The sequence below is a fragment of the Crinia signifera genome, chromosome 1 (assembly GCF_055691185.1).
Source record: "Crinia signifera chromosome 1, ASM5569118v1, whole genome shotgun sequence".
NCBI lineage: Eukaryota > Metazoa > Chordata > Amphibia > Anura > Myobatrachidae > Crinia > Crinia signifera.
In genome coordinates this window covers 442,207,381-442,228,358 of record NC_139217.1, presented here as the reverse complement: position 1 = coordinate 442,228,358, position 20,978 = coordinate 442,207,381, and the positions used below count along the sequence as shown (strand labels likewise).

The 20,978-nt window shown below is 46.2% G+C and overlaps 1 protein-coding gene across 2 annotated transcripts in view; it reads left to right on the top strand.

Moving 5' to 3' along the window:
- Window positions 1-20,978, top strand: part of ITGA2 (integrin subunit alpha 2) — a 109,239-nt gene that overhangs the window by 59,860 nt on the left and 28,401 nt on the right. For both annotated transcript variants that reach the window (XM_083153837.1, XM_083153828.1), the window contains exons 11-20: window positions 3,467-3,605; window positions 5,274-5,419; window positions 6,886-7,029; window positions 7,980-8,183; window positions 8,683-8,813; window positions 9,814-9,953; window positions 11,277-11,431; window positions 16,937-17,047; window positions 19,451-19,533; window positions 20,783-20,924. In XM_083153837.1, the coding sequence (XP_083009963.1) occupies window positions 3,467-3,605; window positions 5,274-5,419; window positions 6,886-7,029; window positions 7,980-8,183; window positions 8,683-8,813; window positions 9,814-9,953; window positions 11,277-11,431; window positions 16,937-17,047; window positions 19,451-19,533; window positions 20,783-20,924 (1,395 nt within the window). The remainder of the gene's footprint in view (window positions 1-3,466; window positions 3,606-5,273; window positions 5,420-6,885; window positions 7,030-7,979; window positions 8,184-8,682; window positions 8,814-9,813; window positions 9,954-11,276; window positions 11,432-16,936; window positions 17,048-19,450; window positions 19,534-20,782; window positions 20,925-20,978) is intronic.

Here is a 20,978-nt window from a genome sequence, read left to right as displayed (position 1 = left end):
CCTACCTCCCTGGAAGTCATTTACAAGGGACCCTTCATTCAGCTCAGTGCCCCCTTCCACATGTTAGTGTTCTCCCACCTGTGCAGTAAAGGAGTAATTAGCAGATGTTACTGCTCCAGGTCCTACATGTTGAATGGAAGATAGAGCACCCCCTGCCACCAGTGGGACATCAAAGCTGCTGCTGATAGCACCCCCCACCCCTAGGAGGGGAGAATGGGTAAGGGCCCGGTGCATTGCTTTGCCCAGGGGCCCACACTGCTGTTAAGATGGCCCTGGCCACAGTGTGGCCTGTGAACTTTTGCCGATTGTGTCCATATAACATTTCTTGGCTGATTTACTATAGCTTATATAGATGGCGGGGTAAATTTAAAGACAGACGTTCTATTTCAGATGGGATGCTATCTATTATCTTCTAGAAGATTCTAAATAAATAACAAGTACCTGTAGATTCTGATTGCTTGCCCGTAGCAACATCCCATTGAAATAGAACTCTCATCTTAGGAAATTTCGCCTGACAAGTAGAGATGTAGTCCATAGCAACCAATTTTTTTTATAGTGTACTAGATAAAGGACAGGTAGACTCTGACTGGTAGGCTCATTACATGTAATACATTTTCACCCTCATCTGACCATAGGACTAGAGCAGTGGTTCCCAACCCTGGTCCTCAAGTACCCCCAACAGTGCACGTTTTCCAGGTCTCCAGACAGAATCACATGTGACATAATTAGCTCCACCTGTGGATCTTTTGAAATGTGTCTGAATAATGAGTGCACCTGCTGGGTGACCTGGAAAACGTGCACTGTTGGGGGTACTTGAGGACCAGGGTTGGGAACCACTGGACTAGAGGGAATGATGTCCATTCTCATTCATATTCTGGACACCTACTGTATACTGACAAGTAGAGAAATGAAGTGTTTGGATTTATAATGGGCAGCAGTTAGTACAAAGGGAACAGTCTCTGACAAGTCTATTTGGGCTTCAATGTAAAGTCTTTATTGGACTATCAATGTAGGATGGGTATGTACCAAGCATCCAGTGCATATGAAGGTTTATCGTACATCAGGCCAAGAAGTATATCACAACTCATGTCACAAAGCACAATTACAAAGCCTCAGATTAATAGATGTTTTCCATATAACAATTTCCAAATGGCCCAATCTATTGCCACCAACCTGTTATATTACTGCATCATCCATTATTACTCCGCATCAAAATAAATCTGTTTAAAAAAATGGTGAATTCTTGCAATGTTATAGGTCAGACCGATACCCCTCTCACACTGCAATTATAACCCGGGGTTTTTGCCGGGTTGTTGTCGGGTCATCCTTGGGTCAAGGTGCAGTTTGAAAGCATCAAACTGAATAACCCAGTTGACCAATCCGGCAATTCAACCTGGGTTATCAGAAGGGTGAAACCTGAGTTGCCCTGTGTATAATAGGCAACCCGGGTTAAGTATGAAATGGTCGGAGCCGGGTCGAACCCAGGATAAAAATCCCAGGTCTGACTCTGTATAGCAATGTGAACGCGGTATGATAGATCTATAGACCTGCGGCATTTGTTGATCCTTGCTGATTGGTTGATTCGTCAGGTCTCATTTTAAATGCAGATTTTTGGTGACTGTAGGCCCACTCGTGAATTGATTTGGTAACTGCTGAAATCTAGATGAATCTTCAAATTTTTTCATATCACCATCTCTGTACATTAGTATCTGTCTAGGAGCTTTGTAGTGTGGGTGCATAAGATTTGTTATCAGTGTTCCGTGATATTACATGGTCATACGCTCCCAAAGCCTCGCATAGATCTGTTGACATAGACAGTGGCGTAACTACTGTAAGGCAGCTCCAGCAGCCGCTTGGGGGAGCAAGCAGCAGCAGGGTCTAGGTGGGCGCCGGCACCCGCTTGGCGCACTGATATGCTGCTTCCTGCCACTGCCCACTGACTGAGCACTGGAGGCGAGTCAGCCGCAACGCGGGTGGGGCCATGGCAGAGATGACAAATTCCCCCATTGATTCAATTGACTGTACACAGAGCCGGCTATTGATTACTGTGTACAGGATGGGCGGGCGGATGGGCATGCTAGGGCAGCCTGGGATGCGTCAGAGCCAAAGGGAAGCAGCAGTGTCTGCTGGTCTCTCTTCCTCTCTCCTGCTTCAGCTTCTCCGTTATGCGTGTGATGTCATCACGTCACATGCTGGGGAAACACGCTGGGGGGGGGGGTGCGCCACAAACATTTTGACTGGGGGGGGGGCAAAATTTATAGTTACGCCACTGGACATAGAATAAAACAGATCATAAACGTTGGTTATTAGAGCCTGCAGAAATCCCATAGCAATAGCATAAAGTATTCGCCAGTGGTGATTTTTGTTTTATTAAGTGGCCTGTTTCCAATCATTTGTGCTAAGCGTTCCCAGAACTGCAGTTACCCCTGGGTATTCTGATGACGGGTATAATACAACATGCATTCTATAGAACCAATATTACATAATACTCTTTAATACCACTCACTGCTTCATATATTTAAATGATAATAGTAACATCCTAATATATTTAGGTGAGAACATTCACTACATTCTGCTGGAAAAATGTTCATTGTTTGTAGAAAAATGTTTGAGTCCGTACTATGGCCCTCATTCTGGTTGACTCAGTAAGCTGCGAAGCTTGCAGATTACTGAGTCCCAGGGGACACACCCCATCGCCCGCCGAATTGCCGCCCACCGCCGCCACCGTATTACCTCGCAACCCTGCGAGGGCATGTGTCAAAAAGATGCAAGCCCTCACATGTGCCCGCAGCAGGGGAAATCATTCCATGGTCGCCAACCACTGAATGATTTCTCCGGGGCGCGCAAATATAAGTCAGTGGAGACTGAATTATATTTGCAGGATTCTGGCCCAATACAGGGCAGGTGGCTGACATCATGTGACATCAGCCGCCCGCCCCTGTCATACCTCCTCCCACCCACATCCCCATGGGAACGGCCAGCGTTTTCATGGGGACGCCCAACCTGAGTCAGCCGCCCCACGCCCCTGATCCGCATCGCTATGTGTGAAAGGCCCAGCGACATTGCATATCGCCGTGGACGTTCGCACAGTGGACCTACACATACGCACAAAAGACTAGTCCACAAACCATCGGAACGGGACTGAATTTGTCCCAGTCCAACCAAGCTGGAATTACCCCCTATGTATAGAGTGTAAATTCTGCAAAATGTGGAATATACCAAGTAATGTGCCACACCTTAGACAGGTGCATGCAAAGGTGACATACTGTGTGTATGTATATATATATATATATATATATATATATATATATATATAATTTTATATTTTTTTTATTATTATTAAGGTTTCGGCAGATAATATACCATGTGTTAGGCTGTGGATGTTATGACATAGAATGGTGTCCCTGTACATTAGTACCATTGTTATTATCATCATTATCATTATTATTATTATTATATACCATAGGGTTCCCTGATGTTGGGAGCTGTTGGCGCATATGACTGGACTGGCACCATAGTGCACCAAGACACAAAGCAGACCACTATCTTCCCTTACAGTGCATTTGAAAAATATTTTAAGGATCGAAACGAAAGTTCTTATCTAGGTGAGTGGGCAGTTGTACAGCAGAATTATTATGTTACCTATATTTATTGCATAGGTACTATCTAACCTGGGTGCTACGGTCAAGTCTTACTCATCTTTAGCATGTACAGAACTTAAAAAAATATACAGTAGGATATATCTATTTCACATTTGTCATCTCGACTATAAAAAAGTTATGAGGGTGTTCAGGTAAGGTAACAAGGCCTCTTACAGTACGTGAGTATTCTTCTCTTTCTTCAATACAACTTCCCACCAGAGCAGGGAGACCCCTGCTTCCCCTCAAAGCCATTAGACTGTGTCTAATATCAGTCACACTGTCCCAACATCTGGCGTATGATGGCAGGGCTGGTGGACACATCATAGTCACACATTGAGGTGCGCAGTGTAATCAGAAGCCTGCATCTTAGGGCACATCAGCAGCTGAAATGGATCACCAACTTGTCAGGTGAGGGGGGGGGGAGAGTTGCCGCTCACCTCCATCCAGGGGGGGACCTCCTGCTTCTATCTTCCACCCTCCAGTGGCCGGAACCCTAAGCAAATGCCTAAAGCTGCCTAGTGGTGGCGCCGGCTCTGGGTTAAATTCTTAGGAGAAACAAAAATCGAGTGATTATCGTCCAACTGCGCATGTCCCGGGTTTGCATTACACATGTACCCACGGAATCTGCGGCAGAATGCGAATGCATAGCAGTTTGACAGAGAGGAAGCCAGCATTTAGGGGCAGAATTAGGGTGTTTTCTAGGTGTGTTTGAAACAATGCAGGCATGCCAAGGTGTTTTAGGGTGGGTCTCTGACGTCAGCATTGACCAATTCCAGCCTGTCTCTGTTGCAGGTTAGTGGAAGCCTCAGAATTATGGGGTATACACATGGGGAGATTTGAGCTTATTTGTAAGCAAACCGCTTAGGAAATTGATCACAAATCTCTCAGTGTGTATGCCCCATAGCAATGAGGATGCGCAATTCCACTTACCGCTATAGCCAGGCTAGATCATTCAAGCCTGCGGTGAAAATCAAGTCATCGTCAGTGTTCTCTCACCAGAGAACACTGATCGGGACACATTGCTGGGGTATCAATGTGTGCTGAGCGATGTGTGCTGAGCGCTCAGTACTATACTACATCAGGGTTGCCTACCCTCCCGGAATGGCCGGGAGGGTCCCAAACTCCCCACCCACCCCTGTTTCTGGCTATCTCACCCCTAACCACAGCGTTTAAATAACCGGATTGGCCGATCTCCGATGAGGGGGCGTGGCTAAAGTGGCAGCATCGAGTCGGTTTAGCCCCGCCCCCTCAGCAGCGATCGGCAAATCGGATCATTTCCCGTCATGGGGCGGGGCTTAATGACATCACACACAAGCCCTGCCCCCCAAACTCCTGCCGAAAGTCTCCTCTTCGGGCTTCTCCTCTCCTCTTATGGATCTGGAATGTAAGTCAGCTTCCAGGCTAATGGGAACAAGGTGTGTTCCTTTTGTATAAATGCTGCTGCCCCCTGCATTGTAGCAACTGCTGGGTGTGAAATTATGGGCTATTAATTCCAGTGTCAACATCTCTAGGTAGGATCCCTGTGCGTTCGGATGTACATCTGCTGTCAATTGATCATATTAAAACCAGATATTGTAGAGCCACTGTCTGCTGCCATAGGCATGGGGATAACATTCTCACATTACTTTCCAGGATATTCTGTAGACATTCTCAACATGGTGAACTCTTTTAACTATGTCGCTGGAGCCCCAAGAGCTAACTACACTGGGCAAGTCGTGGTGTACAGCATTACCGACAAGGGGAATGTGACAATTATCCAAATTCAGAAAGGAGAACAGGTATGTGACACTTATGGGAAAGTACTTCCTCCTGGTGGAGAAGAAGTACACGAGGGCTAGTCGTACATTTTGTGGGGTAAATCTTGGTCACACTAAGATTTCAAAGCAAGAGATAAATGGTCTTTAAATGGTACAGACTAAAATACCTACGTATGTGTATACAGTAGATACACTAAGAAAAAGTGTTGGGCGATAGTAAACTCCCCAACGTCCTTACTCCCCTTCCAATTGGCTGTCAGTGTGTCTCTGATCCAGTTGGACAAGAGTAATCTCCCCGACTGCCTGACTCCCCTTCCAATTGGCTGTCAGTGTGCCTCTGATCCAGTTGGACAAGAGTAATCTCCCCGACTGCCTGACTCCCCTTCCAATTAGCTGTCAGTGTGCATCTGATCCAGTTGGACAAGAGTAATCTCCCCAACTGCCTGACTACCCTTCCAATTGGCTGTCAGTGTATCTCTGATCCAGTTGGACAAGAGTAATCTCCCCGACTGCCTGACTCCCCTTCCAATTGGCTGTCAGTGTGTCTCTGATCCAGTTGGACAAGAGTAATCTCCCCAACTGCCTGACTACCCTTCCAATTGGCTGTCAGTGTATCTCTGATCCAGTTGGACAAGAGTAATCTCCCCGACTGCCTGACTCCCCTTCCAATTGGCTGTCAGTGTGTCTCTGATCCAGTTGGACAAGAGTGATCTCCCCGACTGCCTGACTCCCCTTCCAATTGGCTGTCAGTGTGCCTCTGATCCAGTTGGACAAGAGTAATCTCCCCAACCGCCTGACTCCCCTTCTAATTGGCTGTCAGTGTGTCTCTGATTCAGTTGGATAAATAAGAGTGATCTCCCCTGCTGTCCAACTCCCTTTGCAGTTGGCAGCCAGTGTGTCTGTGATCCAGTTGGACGATAGTGATCTCCTCACACTCATGAGAGTATGCACATGGCACCTTGGGACATGCATTTTACTCAGCGTCTGTTGTAACTACTCTGCAATTAAAATAAACATTTTAATTAAGCGAGCAACACAGAGACTTATAATCACCTTAAGCCTCTAAAGCAGGCATGTCCAAACTATGGCCCTCCAGCTGTTGTGAAACTACACATCCCAGCATGCCTTGCCACAGTTTAAGCATTTCCTAATAGCAAAACTGTGACAATGCATGATGGGACTTTTAGTTTCACAACAGCTGGAGGGCCATAGTTTGGACATGCCTGCTCTAAAGAGCTGTACTATAATGGGAAAAGTTAAAATAAAATATACAGTATAGCATTAAAGGTGTGCAATATAGTTCCAGCTCTTCATTAATGGGTAACAGAGAATATACAGTATACAGTATACAGATGGGACATACAACATAATTCCATCTTGACCTCACTGTTGCTGGATGGAAGGATCTGGAACCCCGTACAATTACCCGGGAGTTCTTTCTGGTTCTGTAAGGCCGTTTTCGCTCACTGTCTGGGTCTCACTTTCAGATTGGATCCTATTTCGGGAGTGTCCTGTGTTCTGTGGATGTGGACAAGGATTCTGTAACAGACGTTCTGCTGGTCGGGGCTCCTATGTACATGAATGAGCAGAAGATAGAGCAAGGACAAGTCTACGTGTTTTCTATCAAATTGGTAAATATTACATCCTACAGTATATACAGTCTATTTGTAGTATACTGTGTTATTGCAAGGAAATCATTTCCATCAAACTGAGTGGGAACACATGCTGCCTATGGATCATGCTGCACATACGAATTCAATAACACGGCACAGGGTAACTCAGAGACCACTAATATATCCCTCAAAACGTATACGGTAGTCATTAGAATTATCTCTCCCTTAGCGTGAGACAGATGTACTAAGCCTGTTTGAGAGAAAAACTCCCAGCCAATCAGCTCCTGACTGCCATGTTATAGGCTGTGCTTGAAAACCGACATGAGGATAGGGCCTGATGCAGAGTCGGTCGCTAAGCAGCAATTTTTCGTTGCTTAGCGAGCGGCTAAACACCACCCACTGAGCAAGTTAACACCGCCCCCCTCCACTGCATGCGGATTCATGCGAATGGCTGTGTACGCATACACATCCATTTGCATTCAGCCGAACTAGCGAAAAATCTAGACGGACTTTTATTTGCCACGGAAATGGACAAGAATGGGGCGTGCGCTGACATCATGTGACTTCAGCTTCCCGCCCCATGCAGGCTTCGCCACACCTACATTCACATTGGGACGCCCAGCGTTTTGCTGGGTCCACCCACTATTTTTGTGGGCACACATGCGACAACAAGCCCACCCACTACCCGCACCGCTGTGAGCAAAAAGTGTTGATAACTGTGATAGTTGCCGAAGGCATTTGCACACCGGGTCTGTACACGCGTATATTTGCAGTTACGCATGAGCAGACCCCAAGCATCAGTCCCCGGACCGAATACGCTAAATAGCGTATCAACCAGAATCACCCATTTAGTACGTCTGCCCCCTTAGAGCCATAATTGAAATGAATGGCTTGCTTCTAATGTGATTAATAATCGGAAGAGAAAATAATATATATCATTCGGTCATTTCATTTTGTCTTTCTTTCAGGGAACTTTAAATCGACATGAACTATTGGAAGGCCCTAAAAATGGCGAGAATACCAGGTTTGGCGCGACCATAGCGATGCTTTCCGATATTGACTTGGATGGTTTTAATGATGTCGTCGTTGGAGCACCTTTAGAAAACCAGAATAGTGGAGCAGTATATATCTACAATGGCAATAAAAACACCATTAGAACAAAATTTTCCCAGGTAATGGTCATGTTTATTTGCCTGATATTATTACTGTATTTTTGTAGATTTATCATTGTAACATAGAGGAACAGATGTATCAAGCTTCAAAAAGTGATAAAATGCAGAGGGATAATGAACCGGCCAATCAGCTCCTACTTGTCATTTTTCAAACCTAGCCTGTAACGTGGCAGGTAGGAGCTGATTGGCTGGCTGTTTATCGCTCTCCATTTTATCACTTTTTGAAGCTTAGTGCATCCCGCCCATAGTGAGTGTACAGTAGTCACTATTTTCCCTGCATGCAGCATAAGTAAATGCGTTTGCACCCCTTGTATTACGATATGGTGTGTTCCAGCAGCGTAGTAAATGCGTTTGCACCCCTTGTATTACGATATGGTGTGTTCCAGCAGCGTAGTAAATGCGTTTGCACCCCTTGTATTACGATATGGTGTGTTCCAGCAGCGTACAGCTCCTTTTTTCTCATGAAATAAATACATGGTTTTATTTTTTCCAAATGCAGAAGATCCTTGGTTCCTTGTTCACACCACCCCTGCAGTTTTTTGGAAGATCATTAAACGGCCAGTTAGATTTAAATGGAGATTCCATTACTGACCTGTCTATTGGTGCCTACGAAAAAGTCGTTCAGCTTTGGTGAGTAATTCTAGTGATAACAATGGAGAGTTACAATACTATTAACAAAGGCAATAAAATGTTACCGTATATTATGCATCATGTAAAAGTATATCCTTACATTCAGTGCTCATTCGTTTGTAATTAGGCACACCTGTTGCTCCGTGTTCCAAGTGCCTGCACCCTCTGCTCATCCTTTTTAGCAAGATAGCGGGTATGATAGTGTACAAACCCACGTGGCTCTGCTCATTTCTGTAAAGCACCTACCTTTTATAGAATAGGGATCAGATGCACTAAGCTTCAAAAGTGATAAAATGGAAAGTGATCAACAACCTACCAATCAGCTCCTACCTGACATTTTTCAAACACAGTCTGTGACATGGCAGGTAGGAGCTGATTGGCTGGCAGTTTATCACTATCCATTTTATTACTTTTGAAGCTTAGTGCATCTGGCCCTAGGCCCTTGAACACTTCCAGTCTCAGGCCCATGTAGGCCCTGATCTTGCACTGTCTGCCCTTGTAGAGCTAGAGTTGCACCCAGCACTAAAAGCTGGCACCATGTCCGACCACTTCAGGCCCGTAGTGTGTGCAGCAGCAGGCTCATACCCAGGGTCGACGAATTTTTCAGTCTCCTCTCCGGGCTTCTCCCGGAGAGGAGACATTCAGCAGCAGTTAGGGGGCGGGGCTTGAGCATGATGTCATAAAGCCCCGCCCCCAAGATGTAAAATAACCTAATTCACAGATCTCCGTGGATGGGGGGGGGGGGGGGAGGCTAAAATGACGCAATTGTGAGGGGTCCCACAGAATCCGGGATGGTTGCCCACCTTCTGGGGGGCCAGGAGGGGGACCCGACCCTGCCATTCTGGGAGGGTAGGCAACCCTGCGCATACCTACCAAGAGAATATTCATTTACTGCCAGGTTTCCAGGTCATGGGTTCTCGCTGCGAGGTTATTTTGTGCAGGTGCATTATTTCTGTGTCATTGTTTTATATACAGTAGTAACCAGTTGTTTCCCATTTAGGTCGCAGAGTATTGCAGATGTGTCGGTGAAGGTGTCATTTAGCCCGGATAAAATAATCCTCACAAATAAGAACAGTGAGATACGGGTGAAAATCTGCCTGAGCGCTCGCTTCAGACCTGCAAGCTCCAATAAACAACTAGGTGAAGAACGGCCCTTCATTATTACTATTATTATAATTATTATTATTAGCTACAAAATAATGAAATAACTTTATCATATCAGAAAGTAACTGCAGTATCCTGTTCTGTTTGTAAGATCGATAGATAGATATAGATGGATAGAGATGGAGCCCCTCTTATGCTTGCGGGGGCTGTCGATAGAATTGCCAGCCCCCACCATCAGTCGGAAGGGGACGCGCACGCACAAGACGCTCGCCTGCCCCATTCCAATGGAGCTCCCCGTAGGTGCTCAGCCCCGCTCCCCCTTCGGTCATGTGTAGTCAGCAGGCAGCACATGCATGGCAGCATTGTGGAGGCACAGAGTGATGGGAGGAGTCTAAAATACCATAACCTATCACATCACATGTGTAGTCAGCAGACAGCACATACATGGCAGCATTGTGGAGGCACAGAGTGATGGAGGAGTCTAATATACCATAACCCATCACATCACACGTGTAGTCAGCAGACAGCACATACATGGCAGCATTGTGGAGGCACAGAGTGATGGGAGGAGTCTGATATACCATAACCCATTACATCACATGTGTAGTCAGCAGACAGCACATACATGGCAGCATTGTGGAGGCACAGAGTGATGGGCGGAGTCTAATATACCATAACCTATCACATCACATGTGTAGTCAGCAGACAGCACATACATGGCAGCATTGTGGAGGCACAGAGTGATGGGCGGAGTCTAATATACCATAACCCATCACATCACATGTATAGTCAGCAGACAGCACATACATGGCAGCATTGTGGAGGCACAGAGTGATGGGAGGAGTCTGATATACCATAACCCATCACATCACATGTGTAGTCAGCAGACAGCGCATACATGGCAGCATTGTGGAGGCACAGAGTGATGGGAGGAGTCTAAAATAACAGACAATTCAGCAGATTTTTCAGACTCTTCGAATCACTGACTGAGATCAGAGAAGTCATCAGCCTGATGTTCAGCAACACAGAGTCGCGACCCCATGCTGAGGAGGTCAGGACCCACAGTTTGAGAACCGCTGATTTAGGGTGACAGCATATTCACTCTCAAAAAATGTAAAACAAACACAAATGGTCGCTCAGACAAAGTGGTTAAATTTAGTCAATTCTCCCGGTTTGTATGAACGACCAGTGGTATTTTGAGATATTTTGGAGCAAATGGTGAAGTTAACAAACTTTAATATCTATCATAACAAACTGCAGCTTCATCGGTTTTGTATCCTGTTCTTCTACATCACACAGTATATAATGGAAATGTAACTGCCCGGTATTTGCCAACCATGGGTATTTATTTCTCCTTAGTGGCCATCACTTACAATGCAACACTAGATGCTGATCTAATGTCATCACGAGTGACGTCTAGAGGACAGTTTAAGGAAAATGGTGACCGGTTACTAACAAAAAACGTTGACATAAGCACAGAGGAGAAGTGTTTTGAACACGTGTTTAATGTTCAGGTATGTTCAGAGCAACTGCATAGGAAACTTGTGAAGCAGATGGTATTTTTGGTTTCCATATGATTGCATGGAAAGAGCGTGGAGGTTTCACATAGGGCTGTAAATGTCTACTGGGCCTGCTCCAGGTTTACTCACTAAGCAGCAGTTGTTCGCTGCTTAGCAAAAGGGTTAACGATGGCATGCGAATCACCAACCATCAAATGTTTTTTAGGCGTTTGCAAATAAAATACAGTTTAGAGGGTGTAACTGTATTTGCTTGTCTGCCACCAGCCCTGACCATCCTGTCTAACTGTATTTGCTTGTCTGCCACAAGCCCTGACCAGCCTGTCTAACTGTATTTGCTTGTCTGCCACCAGCCCTGACCAGCCTGTCAACCTATATTTGCTTGTCTGCCACCAGCCCTGACCAGCCTGTCTAAATGTATTTGCATGTCTGCCACCAGCCCTGACCAGCCTGTCTAACTATATTTGCTTGTCTGCCACCAACCCTGACCAGCCTGTCTAATTTGCTTGTCTGCCACCAGCCCTGACCAGCCTGTCTAACTATATTTGCTTGTCTGCCACCAGCCCTGACCAGCCTGTCTAACTGTATTTGCTTGTCTGACACCAGCCCTGACCAGCCTGTCTAACTGTATTTGCTTGTCTGCCACAAGCCCTGACCAGCCTGTCTAACTGTATTTTCTTGTCTGCCACCAGCCCTGACCCGCCTGTCTAACTGTATTTGCTTGTCTGCCACCAGCCCTGACCAGCCTGTCTAACTGTATTTTCTTGTCTGCCACCAGCCCTGACCCGCCTGTCTAACTGTATTTGCTTGTCTGCCACCAGCCCTGACCAGCCTGTCTAACTGTATTTGCTTGTCTGCCACCAGCCCTGACCAGCCTGTCTAACTGCATTTGCTTGTCTGCCACCAGCCCTGACCAGCCTGTCTAACTGTATTTGCTTGTCTGCCACCAGCCCTGACCAGCCTGTCTATAACTGTATTTGCTTGTCTGCCACCAGCCCTGACCAGCCTGTCTAACTGTATTTGCTTGTCTGCCACCAGCCCTGACCAGCCTGTCTATAACTGTATTTGCTTGTCTGCCACCAGCCCTGACCAGCCTGTCTAACTGTATTTTCTTGTCTGCCACCAGCCCTGACCTGCCTTTGTATAGCTGACAGGCCAACATATAGGATCCTGGGTACACAACAGAATGATCTGATGAAGGAGATATCACTGCTATGTCCTATCACACATTTGGCTGTGCTGCTACATATTAAGCTGCTACCATTTTAGCATGTAACTAACTTTAATGTATTTGCTTGTCTGCCACCAGCTCTGACCAGCCTATCTAACTGTCAGTGGCACAGCTAGGGCATCACAGTCCACATGATGGAGGGGCAGCTGGCGCCGCAGGGGGCTCAGGGTGTCTGCATTGAATCTTCTAAAACGACACTGCAAATATTGTCACATAGGGCCTTATTCTGATCGGTGCGGATATTCCCGCATGCGGACGGACCGCCGATGTTGATCGTCTGCGCATGTGCAGAGGACACTCTGCGCATGTGCAGGCGATTTCGCCGCACGGATTCTTTATACGCCGCACAGGGGGCGTAGAGGGGCGTGAGGGGCTACTTAGCCTCATTACCCTATGCATACGCCCCGCGTTTCATGGGCGTTCCCATGCAAACGCGGGGCGTATGCATGGTAATGAGGCCGTGACGCGTGGGTACGGGGCGGGCATCTGACATCGCCGGATGTCAGCTGCCCGCCCCCATACATGATTTCACACGGACAAGTGTCCGTGTGGTCTTGTGTTGCGGGACCTGGTGGAGCGTGCGGCCCTGCATTCGATGTTCGGCGACCATCGAATGCAGGGGCTGCTCCCAAGACGGAGGAGGCGTATCCCCGTCCAATTTCATGCGGATCGCCACATATCCGCGTACGGACGGCAGGTGGCGATCCGTATGGAAGGCGGGGATTCGCCTGTACGGTTGCGGCCGCATATTCTGATCGGGCCGCACCGATCAGAATAAGGCCCATAGACAGATGCTAGAGGTCCTACTGGAACTCTAGCGTCAGTCAGGGGAACACAGAGCATACAGCTCTACCTGGAATTCGATCGAAACGCAAGCAGACCTTGTGTACCCACTATAACCAAACCACAGATAGCAATGGTTGACTCACTGCTATAAAGATCTATCAGACCACAGATCTTTTACTACTGTGATTTCTTCTGTAGATAGCAGTAAAATTGTTTCCAGATTTCTCCCATCTTCTGCATATGACAGACACATGTGACTGTGACAAGTCATACAACCCTCTGTCTGGTTTACTTACTGTACTCCTAGATATAATTGAATTTTAATTGTTTTGTACAGTTGCGTTGGGGAAAGTGAGTATCTCTGGCAGAGTACAAGTCTCTGTATTTCACATCTTAATAACTTTAAATTCCGGCGTGATCTGTTAGCCTATCAGACGTCTCCGGCTGTTTCCAAAGTATGCAGATTGGTTACCATAAATAGCCGCCCTCCACTCACTGCTACTAGACCCACTTATTTCATTCCAGGAAAGCTGTAATTGGAACATCAGCTCATTGATGTAAGAGAGAACAATGCTGCTACCAATTATACTACATATCTTACGTAAACAGTAAATGCCATTGCTGTTAACAATTATATATACGGTCAATTATAAAATGTAAATATAAAATATTGCCTAAAATATAAACAATACAACAAAGCAGACTCCTTTTCCACTAGCAAAAATAACCCGGCTGCACACATACATCCCAACACTGGAGGCAGAGGAGAAGGGACATCTGCGTGTGCCTCCTCTGCTGCTGCCGTTTCCCTTCTGAGGGCAGGAGAGCACAGCACATCACGCGTCTCTCCTTCCCCTAACTTCCCTGTGACTGAGCCGTCAATAAATCAAAGTTTGCGGGCCGACTCCTGATTGGCTGCTGGCCCATGAGCTCTGATTGGCTGATGGCTAAGTCACAGGTATATACAAGGGTAGACTTATTAAGCTCGGCGAAGTGATAAAGTGTCTGGGTTTTTATCACCGGCCAATCAGCTCCTACCTGTCATTTTTCAAACCAAGCCTGTAACTTCACAGTTAGGAGCTGATTGGACGATGATAAAAACCAGACACTTTATCACTTCACCGAGCTTAATAAATCTGCCCCACAGTGAGGGGGAAGTACAGTATAGACGTGTGATGCGCTCTCCTCCCCTCAGAAGGGAAGTGGCGACGGGCAATGGAGGGAGAGACGGGTGGGCGGCTGCAGTGGTCGAGCCACTCGGATCGCTAACGACGGGTTGGCGACCACTGAGCTAGGGGGTCTGAAAAACAAGACCGTTAGTGGAACGTGAGGATCAGTTTGGCCAGCCCTGCTCTATTGGAATAATTTCCCCATTGAAAAAAACAAAAGTATATTTATTGTAAAACATTAATAAAACGAACTTGATGTCTAATGTTATTTGTATTTCAAAAACAGATATATAAGCTTTGGCGCTGGTGAGGGCAGCTTAAACCAACCAGGAGTTACCTTCCTAGTGTAGACAAGCAATATTAAACAAATATAGAAGGTTTAAGCGCCCAACAGTTAGGTACACACAAAGGCCCTTATTCTGATCGGTGCGGATATTCCCGCATTCTTACGGTGCGGTCCGCACGCCACGGTGTTTTGCCGCGTGCGGCCATCGTCCGTAGAAACGCCCACGGGTCCTCCGCATTCGGACGGACTCACTCTTTAAGAACAGGGCGTGTTTACGGACGACATACAAAGCATGCGTGTGCGGGAGAAACACTCCGATTCGGCACGGTATTACAGAGTATTACAGAGTATGCTCGGGAATACCGCATCCGAACGGGAGCCAAGCGGTGCTACCGCACGTAAGCGGAGTATTTACGCCAAACAACCCACTATGAAGTATCTTCTGCTATACATCACATGACCCACTTATTCAATTACCTATCCTCATAAAAAACTTCTTATTTTGAATTGGAATCAATTAGATGCCAATATATCCTTACAAGCATGCCTAACACATGCATTGCACACATTACCCCTTACAGCAATTGAAGTGCAATGGTTTCAATTAAAGCACTGACAAGCGTCCTATTAGTGAGTAATGAGTAAAGGAGTAGATTCTATTGGGTTCAGGTGTTAATGGTTGTAGTCATTAGGCGTACGTTCGCCTACCGCATGAACGAGTGGTGTCCGCAAAGCAATAGTACACTTGTGGACACCGCACATTTCTGCCCTTTTTGATCGCGTGCATTCGGAGTGGTTTCCGAATGTACGCCCCCCAACATAAGTGTACTCCCCCGTGTCCGCCCATGTTTCCGCCCCGTTTTGCCCACTTTGAAACTACGCCCATGTGTCATTCCGCATGACGCCCATAATACGCCCCTATTTCCCGACTGATAGCGGTGAACAGTTTTGGACGGGATTTGCCCGAACTGGTACCGAGTCAAGGCGTGGCACATGCGCGTAGCGTTCTCCACGCATGCGCAGACGCCATAAAGACGCGATCCGTAAGTACGCGGTAAAGTCCGCGTCAATCAGAATAAGGGCCAAAGAGTGGATAATATAACTCTTACTTCTCAGTGTATGTGTCCTCAGAGGGTCCAAAATTTTTCATACATCTTTCTCCATAGTGGATGTATATGCAAATAAGAAAAGGTAAAACAAACAATGTGAAGTCCAATATTTACAGTACTAAAAGTTCATAGGGGGTCCTGGGATATACACCCTTGATTTTCTCTCCTTTTTTTCCTCTTCCCTTAATGTGTCTGTTCAGGTTATTTTTATTGGTTCACCACGTGTCACCATAGGATCAAATATGCGTACATGTATGCTTACATGTGAACAAATGAGAATAAACACATCAGGGTTTCTTTAAAACTCGTCGTGCTTACTTGTATGCTTACTTGAAAAAACGTATGACTCCTCCTATCAAGGTTTCTTTAAGTAAGAATTCACCGGACCTCGGGGTTGATAAAAAATAGTAACTTTATTTCGTTTCGACCTGGATGGTCTTTTTCAAGGTGGTCTTGAGAAAAAAAAAGACCATCCAGGTCGAAACGCGTTGGTGCGGTGTTGTTATTTGGTATCCAGACCCTGAGTGAAAACTTGGACTTCCCATACTGGTGAGCATCCCGGGCTTTGTTATTCCATCTTCGCCCAGTTAAGGTGTCCTCGTTATACCTCTAGTCTGTGTGCATACCTACTTGGACTGGTTTTATTTGCACTTGGTTTTATGAGTAAAGTTACCGTTTTTATCAACCCCGATGTTCGGAGAATTCTTACTTAAAGAAACCTTGATAGGTTAATAACCTAATGTTATTTGTAGTCAATGAGTTTAGAAAATGTTGAAATGGAACTACAGTAGGCTCTAGGATGAAAGTGACAATAAATATGATTACTATTGTTTATACTTCTAGTACTTTGTTGTCGTCAGATAGTTTATGTATTTGTAGTCGCTGATTAGTTACCGAACGATTGCGTTTCTCTATTTACAGGAGACCTCAGACTCTGAGAACGCCCTCCCTTTGCGCATCAATATCGCAGCTCAGAAACCCAATAGCAGTCCAGTTTTAAATCCGTATTTGTCTGGTTCCAGCGAATGGTTTGTAAGTAAAAAGAAATATGTAATAATGGTATTTTTTTCAGGGTTATATCACGGGACGCTGCTTCTTCCCAACTCAGGGGTTTATTTACTTAGGGGCCGATTCAGACCAGTTTGTAACGGGCCAAATTCGTCCCCGTCAACGACGGTCGGGGTTTGCGGGAAGTGAGCTCCTTCAGTGAGTTTCGCACTTGCCGAGTCGTCCGCTCCATAGAGGCCAGAATGGGGGTGGGCAGGGAGCTGGAGCAGGGAATACCCATATGTGTGTGCCCATAAAACGCTGGGCGTTCCCCTGCACACATAGGCGTGTCACATGACCTCAACACCTGCCCCGAATTCGGCCAAGTCAGTCTAAACTGACTTTTTTTCTACAAACGGGGAAGAAAAATCATTCAATATGGGGTGTTGCCCATAGTAACAGAATCTACTTTTTATTTTTTTATCACTTTCTGGAAGATAATAGATAGGATCTGATTGGTTGCCGATCTTCAATAGAACTCCCATCTTAGTAAATAAACCCATCATACTCCAGTGAAAAAGAGAAAACCAGTAAAAAAGGCGGAATTTGCTTCCCACCTATATCCATCCGCCATGACGGAACGATGGAACATCTTTTTTTTATCTAAGTGGCTTTTACGGTGTGTTGGCCGAGGTTATGTAATAAAAAGTTGACAGTGTCTAGGTTGACCCCAAATGATCGTTGTGGACAAGGTTGACATAGACAAACGGTCGACACAAGCAATAGGTCAACATGAAAATGGTCTCATGAAAGGGTCGACATTCGTTTTTTTTAATGTTTTTATGTCAATTTGTAGATTTCATCACAGTGACCTCAAATTAGTGTATCGCACCCCCTCGTGTGACGCGCTTCACTTGCCGTTATACAATAAGAAAAAGGAAAAAATATATAATAAAAACTTTTGTCGACATTTCATGTGTAATGTCGCGTCGACCTTTTGACCATGTCCACCATATGCATGTCAACCATATTGTGTCGAACTATTGACTGTCACCCTAGACACTGCTGGCCTATCTGACAGATTCCCTATGCCAGGTGTGGCCAAACCTGTCCTCAAGATCTACCAACAGTTCATGTTTTTTCAGGCAACCTGTGGATCTATAGTAGGAATGACAGCAGCAGGTTTAAAATGTGACAGTTAGTAATGACTACAGCTGTGCACCAGATAGGTGATATGGGACATGTGACAGTTAGTAATGACTACAGCTGTGCACCAGCTAGGTGGTATTTGACATGTGACAGTTAGTAATGACTACAGCTGTGCACCAGCTAGGTGATCTGGGTCATGTGACAGTAAGTAATGACTACAGCTGTGCACCAGCTAGGTGATCTGGGTCATGTGACAGTTAGTAATGACTACAGCTGTGCACCAGCTGGGTGATCTGGGTCATGTGACAGTTAGTAATGACTACAGCTGTGCACCAGCTAGGTGATCTAGAAAACGTGGACCGTTGGTAGATCTCGAGGACCGGTTTGGCCAGCCCTGCCCTAGGCCATGATCGTCAGAGGACACTGTTTCCTACTTCTAAAGAACCAGCTGCTGATATTAAGCTGCTGTAAGGAGTCTTCTGATATGTGACCGGTGGCTGTTCTCCACTATCCTACTCGCATACCTACTGCATACTATTATTACTGTTATTTGCAGACAGCTTACTGTAAATGAGGTTATAGTAGACATGAAAAGAGAGGAATAGAATAATAATGGACCCTTGGTAACTAAATAAAGCCTCAATGAAGGGCGTGTGACTGGCACAGCCAACCAGGGCGGGTGTGGTACAGGGGTCCGACAGTCGGGATCCCGACAGTCATTAGCCCGACGTCGGGATCCTGACTGGCCGGACCCAGACAGCATGGTGAGCGCAACTAAGCCCCTTGCGGGGTCGCTGCGCTCACCACCTATTCTATTCTCCCTCTATGGGGGTCGTGGACCCCCACGAGGGTAAATAGCCGATGGCCGTCGGGAACCCGGCTGTCTGTGTTTTGACAGTCGGGATCCAGACGTCGGGTAAATGCCTGTCAGGACCCCGTCCGGCACCCAACCAGGGCACAAGACCAAGGTTGAGGATTCTACCCTGATGCCACCTGTTTGAAGGTTCTTTACAGTTCATGTTTTCCAAGTTATCTGTGACAGTTGGTGTTCCACAGTGGTTCTGCCGAGTGACCTGTTTGGGGTCCGGAGTACTGAGTTTGAGAACAACTGCTGTACAGTATATGACTTAAATGGTCAAATATTATAGAAATACTGTATGTTATCAAAGTGTGCAATGTACACAGAATAATGGAACTAGTGATACACGAGGTGACAACTGACTACTGTCATGAATATAGGTTGAGAAGGGAAAGGGCTGTGTTAAGGAGTACTCTGTTTTGTTTTATGTCCTGCATTAGATCCCCTTCCTGAAGGAGTGCGGAGACGATGGCGTTTGTATCTCTGACCTCTCACTCCACGTTGAGCAGAAACCAAGGGATGTGTAAGTTGCTTACTCTTATACATGACCTCTAAGTGGTGGATTCAGTAAAGCTTCTAAAAATCTAAAGTGCCGAGAGCATTGGTATCAGGGAGGTGGGCGCATGTGCCTGCTGGCTCACTTTAAGACCATGGCATAGCAGGAGCGTGCACTACGGGGGTGATTCAGCTTGGCTCTTAAGCAGCAAAATTAGCTGCTTACCGAGCAGTGAAACTCCACCCCCCGAGCGTGCGAATGAACCCCCCCCCGCGCGCGAGCGCGCGCAAGTGTGAATGACGCATGCGGGCGCACGGGCGAAAAATTATTCAATGGTCGCAGATAAAAGTCAGTCTAAACTGACTATTATCTGCCCCCGAGCAGGCATCGACCCGCCTGCATACTCAATGTTTTCCTGGGGACGACTATAAAATGCTGGGTGTACCCCTGCCCCAGCGTACTCTCCGCATATTTGCATGTTTTTGCTCATACGCATGCACAGACCCGCGACATCGGTCCCCGGACCGAATTCGGCTATGTTCTTGTTGCAATGCAGCCTTATATGACTATAACTCATTATACTGATACATAGAACAACACACCTTACAGATTAACTATATCCAGATGATCGATCTACAGTGTTTAGGTGGACAGTCAGTAGGTCAACACCATATGGCATTAGGTCGGAGGTTTCATAAGGTCGAAAGATACAATACTGTAGGTCGCAATTTGCTTGATTTATTATCCACCATTGGGAATAGTAACCTGTTACAAGCACAGTGGTAGCGGAACGAGCCACCTTGCCCAGTGTAAGGCACAGCGAGCCTGTCAGAGTATACGTTCTCAGGTTGTCCCTGTCAGCATAATCCGTCCAGTTTTGTTGCCGCCCCAAAGATACCTATAAGCAGTGATGGCTCCAGAGGTTGGCTACAGCACAGTTCATTTCACAGTTCATACATTTCAACCTGACACACTGGCAGTTGGCGTTTCTCCCCTACTTGAATTTCAAACTATGCTGCAGCCCGCCCTGGATCCGCCACTGCCTATAATGCTACATACACTAGGCAAAGGCTTTGTACTTGGAATTATAGAGTATAGGTTCTAAGCATAAAAGTGGAATATTGTCTTCATTGCCCCACAGGCTTCAGTCTAATAGGTACTGACAACCATTAGATCCTTTCAAAATGCAGTTTGTCATCTGAGTGATAAAGTCCTGATGGTGCCTGAGTGTATGGGCACATTACAACAACTGTAATACATATATTTCCCCCATCAGCAAATTACCGTACGTTGTGAGTGACAAGAATAAGCGGCTGCTGTTCCAAGTGACACTGAGAAATAAAAGGGAAAATGCCTATAACACAAAGCTGAAAGCGGTCTTCTCCGAGAATCTGTTCTTTGCATCGTCATCACCTTCCGTGAGTACAGTACTGTATGTTGTGGATTTTGTATATTTTGTGCATTTTCGGAAC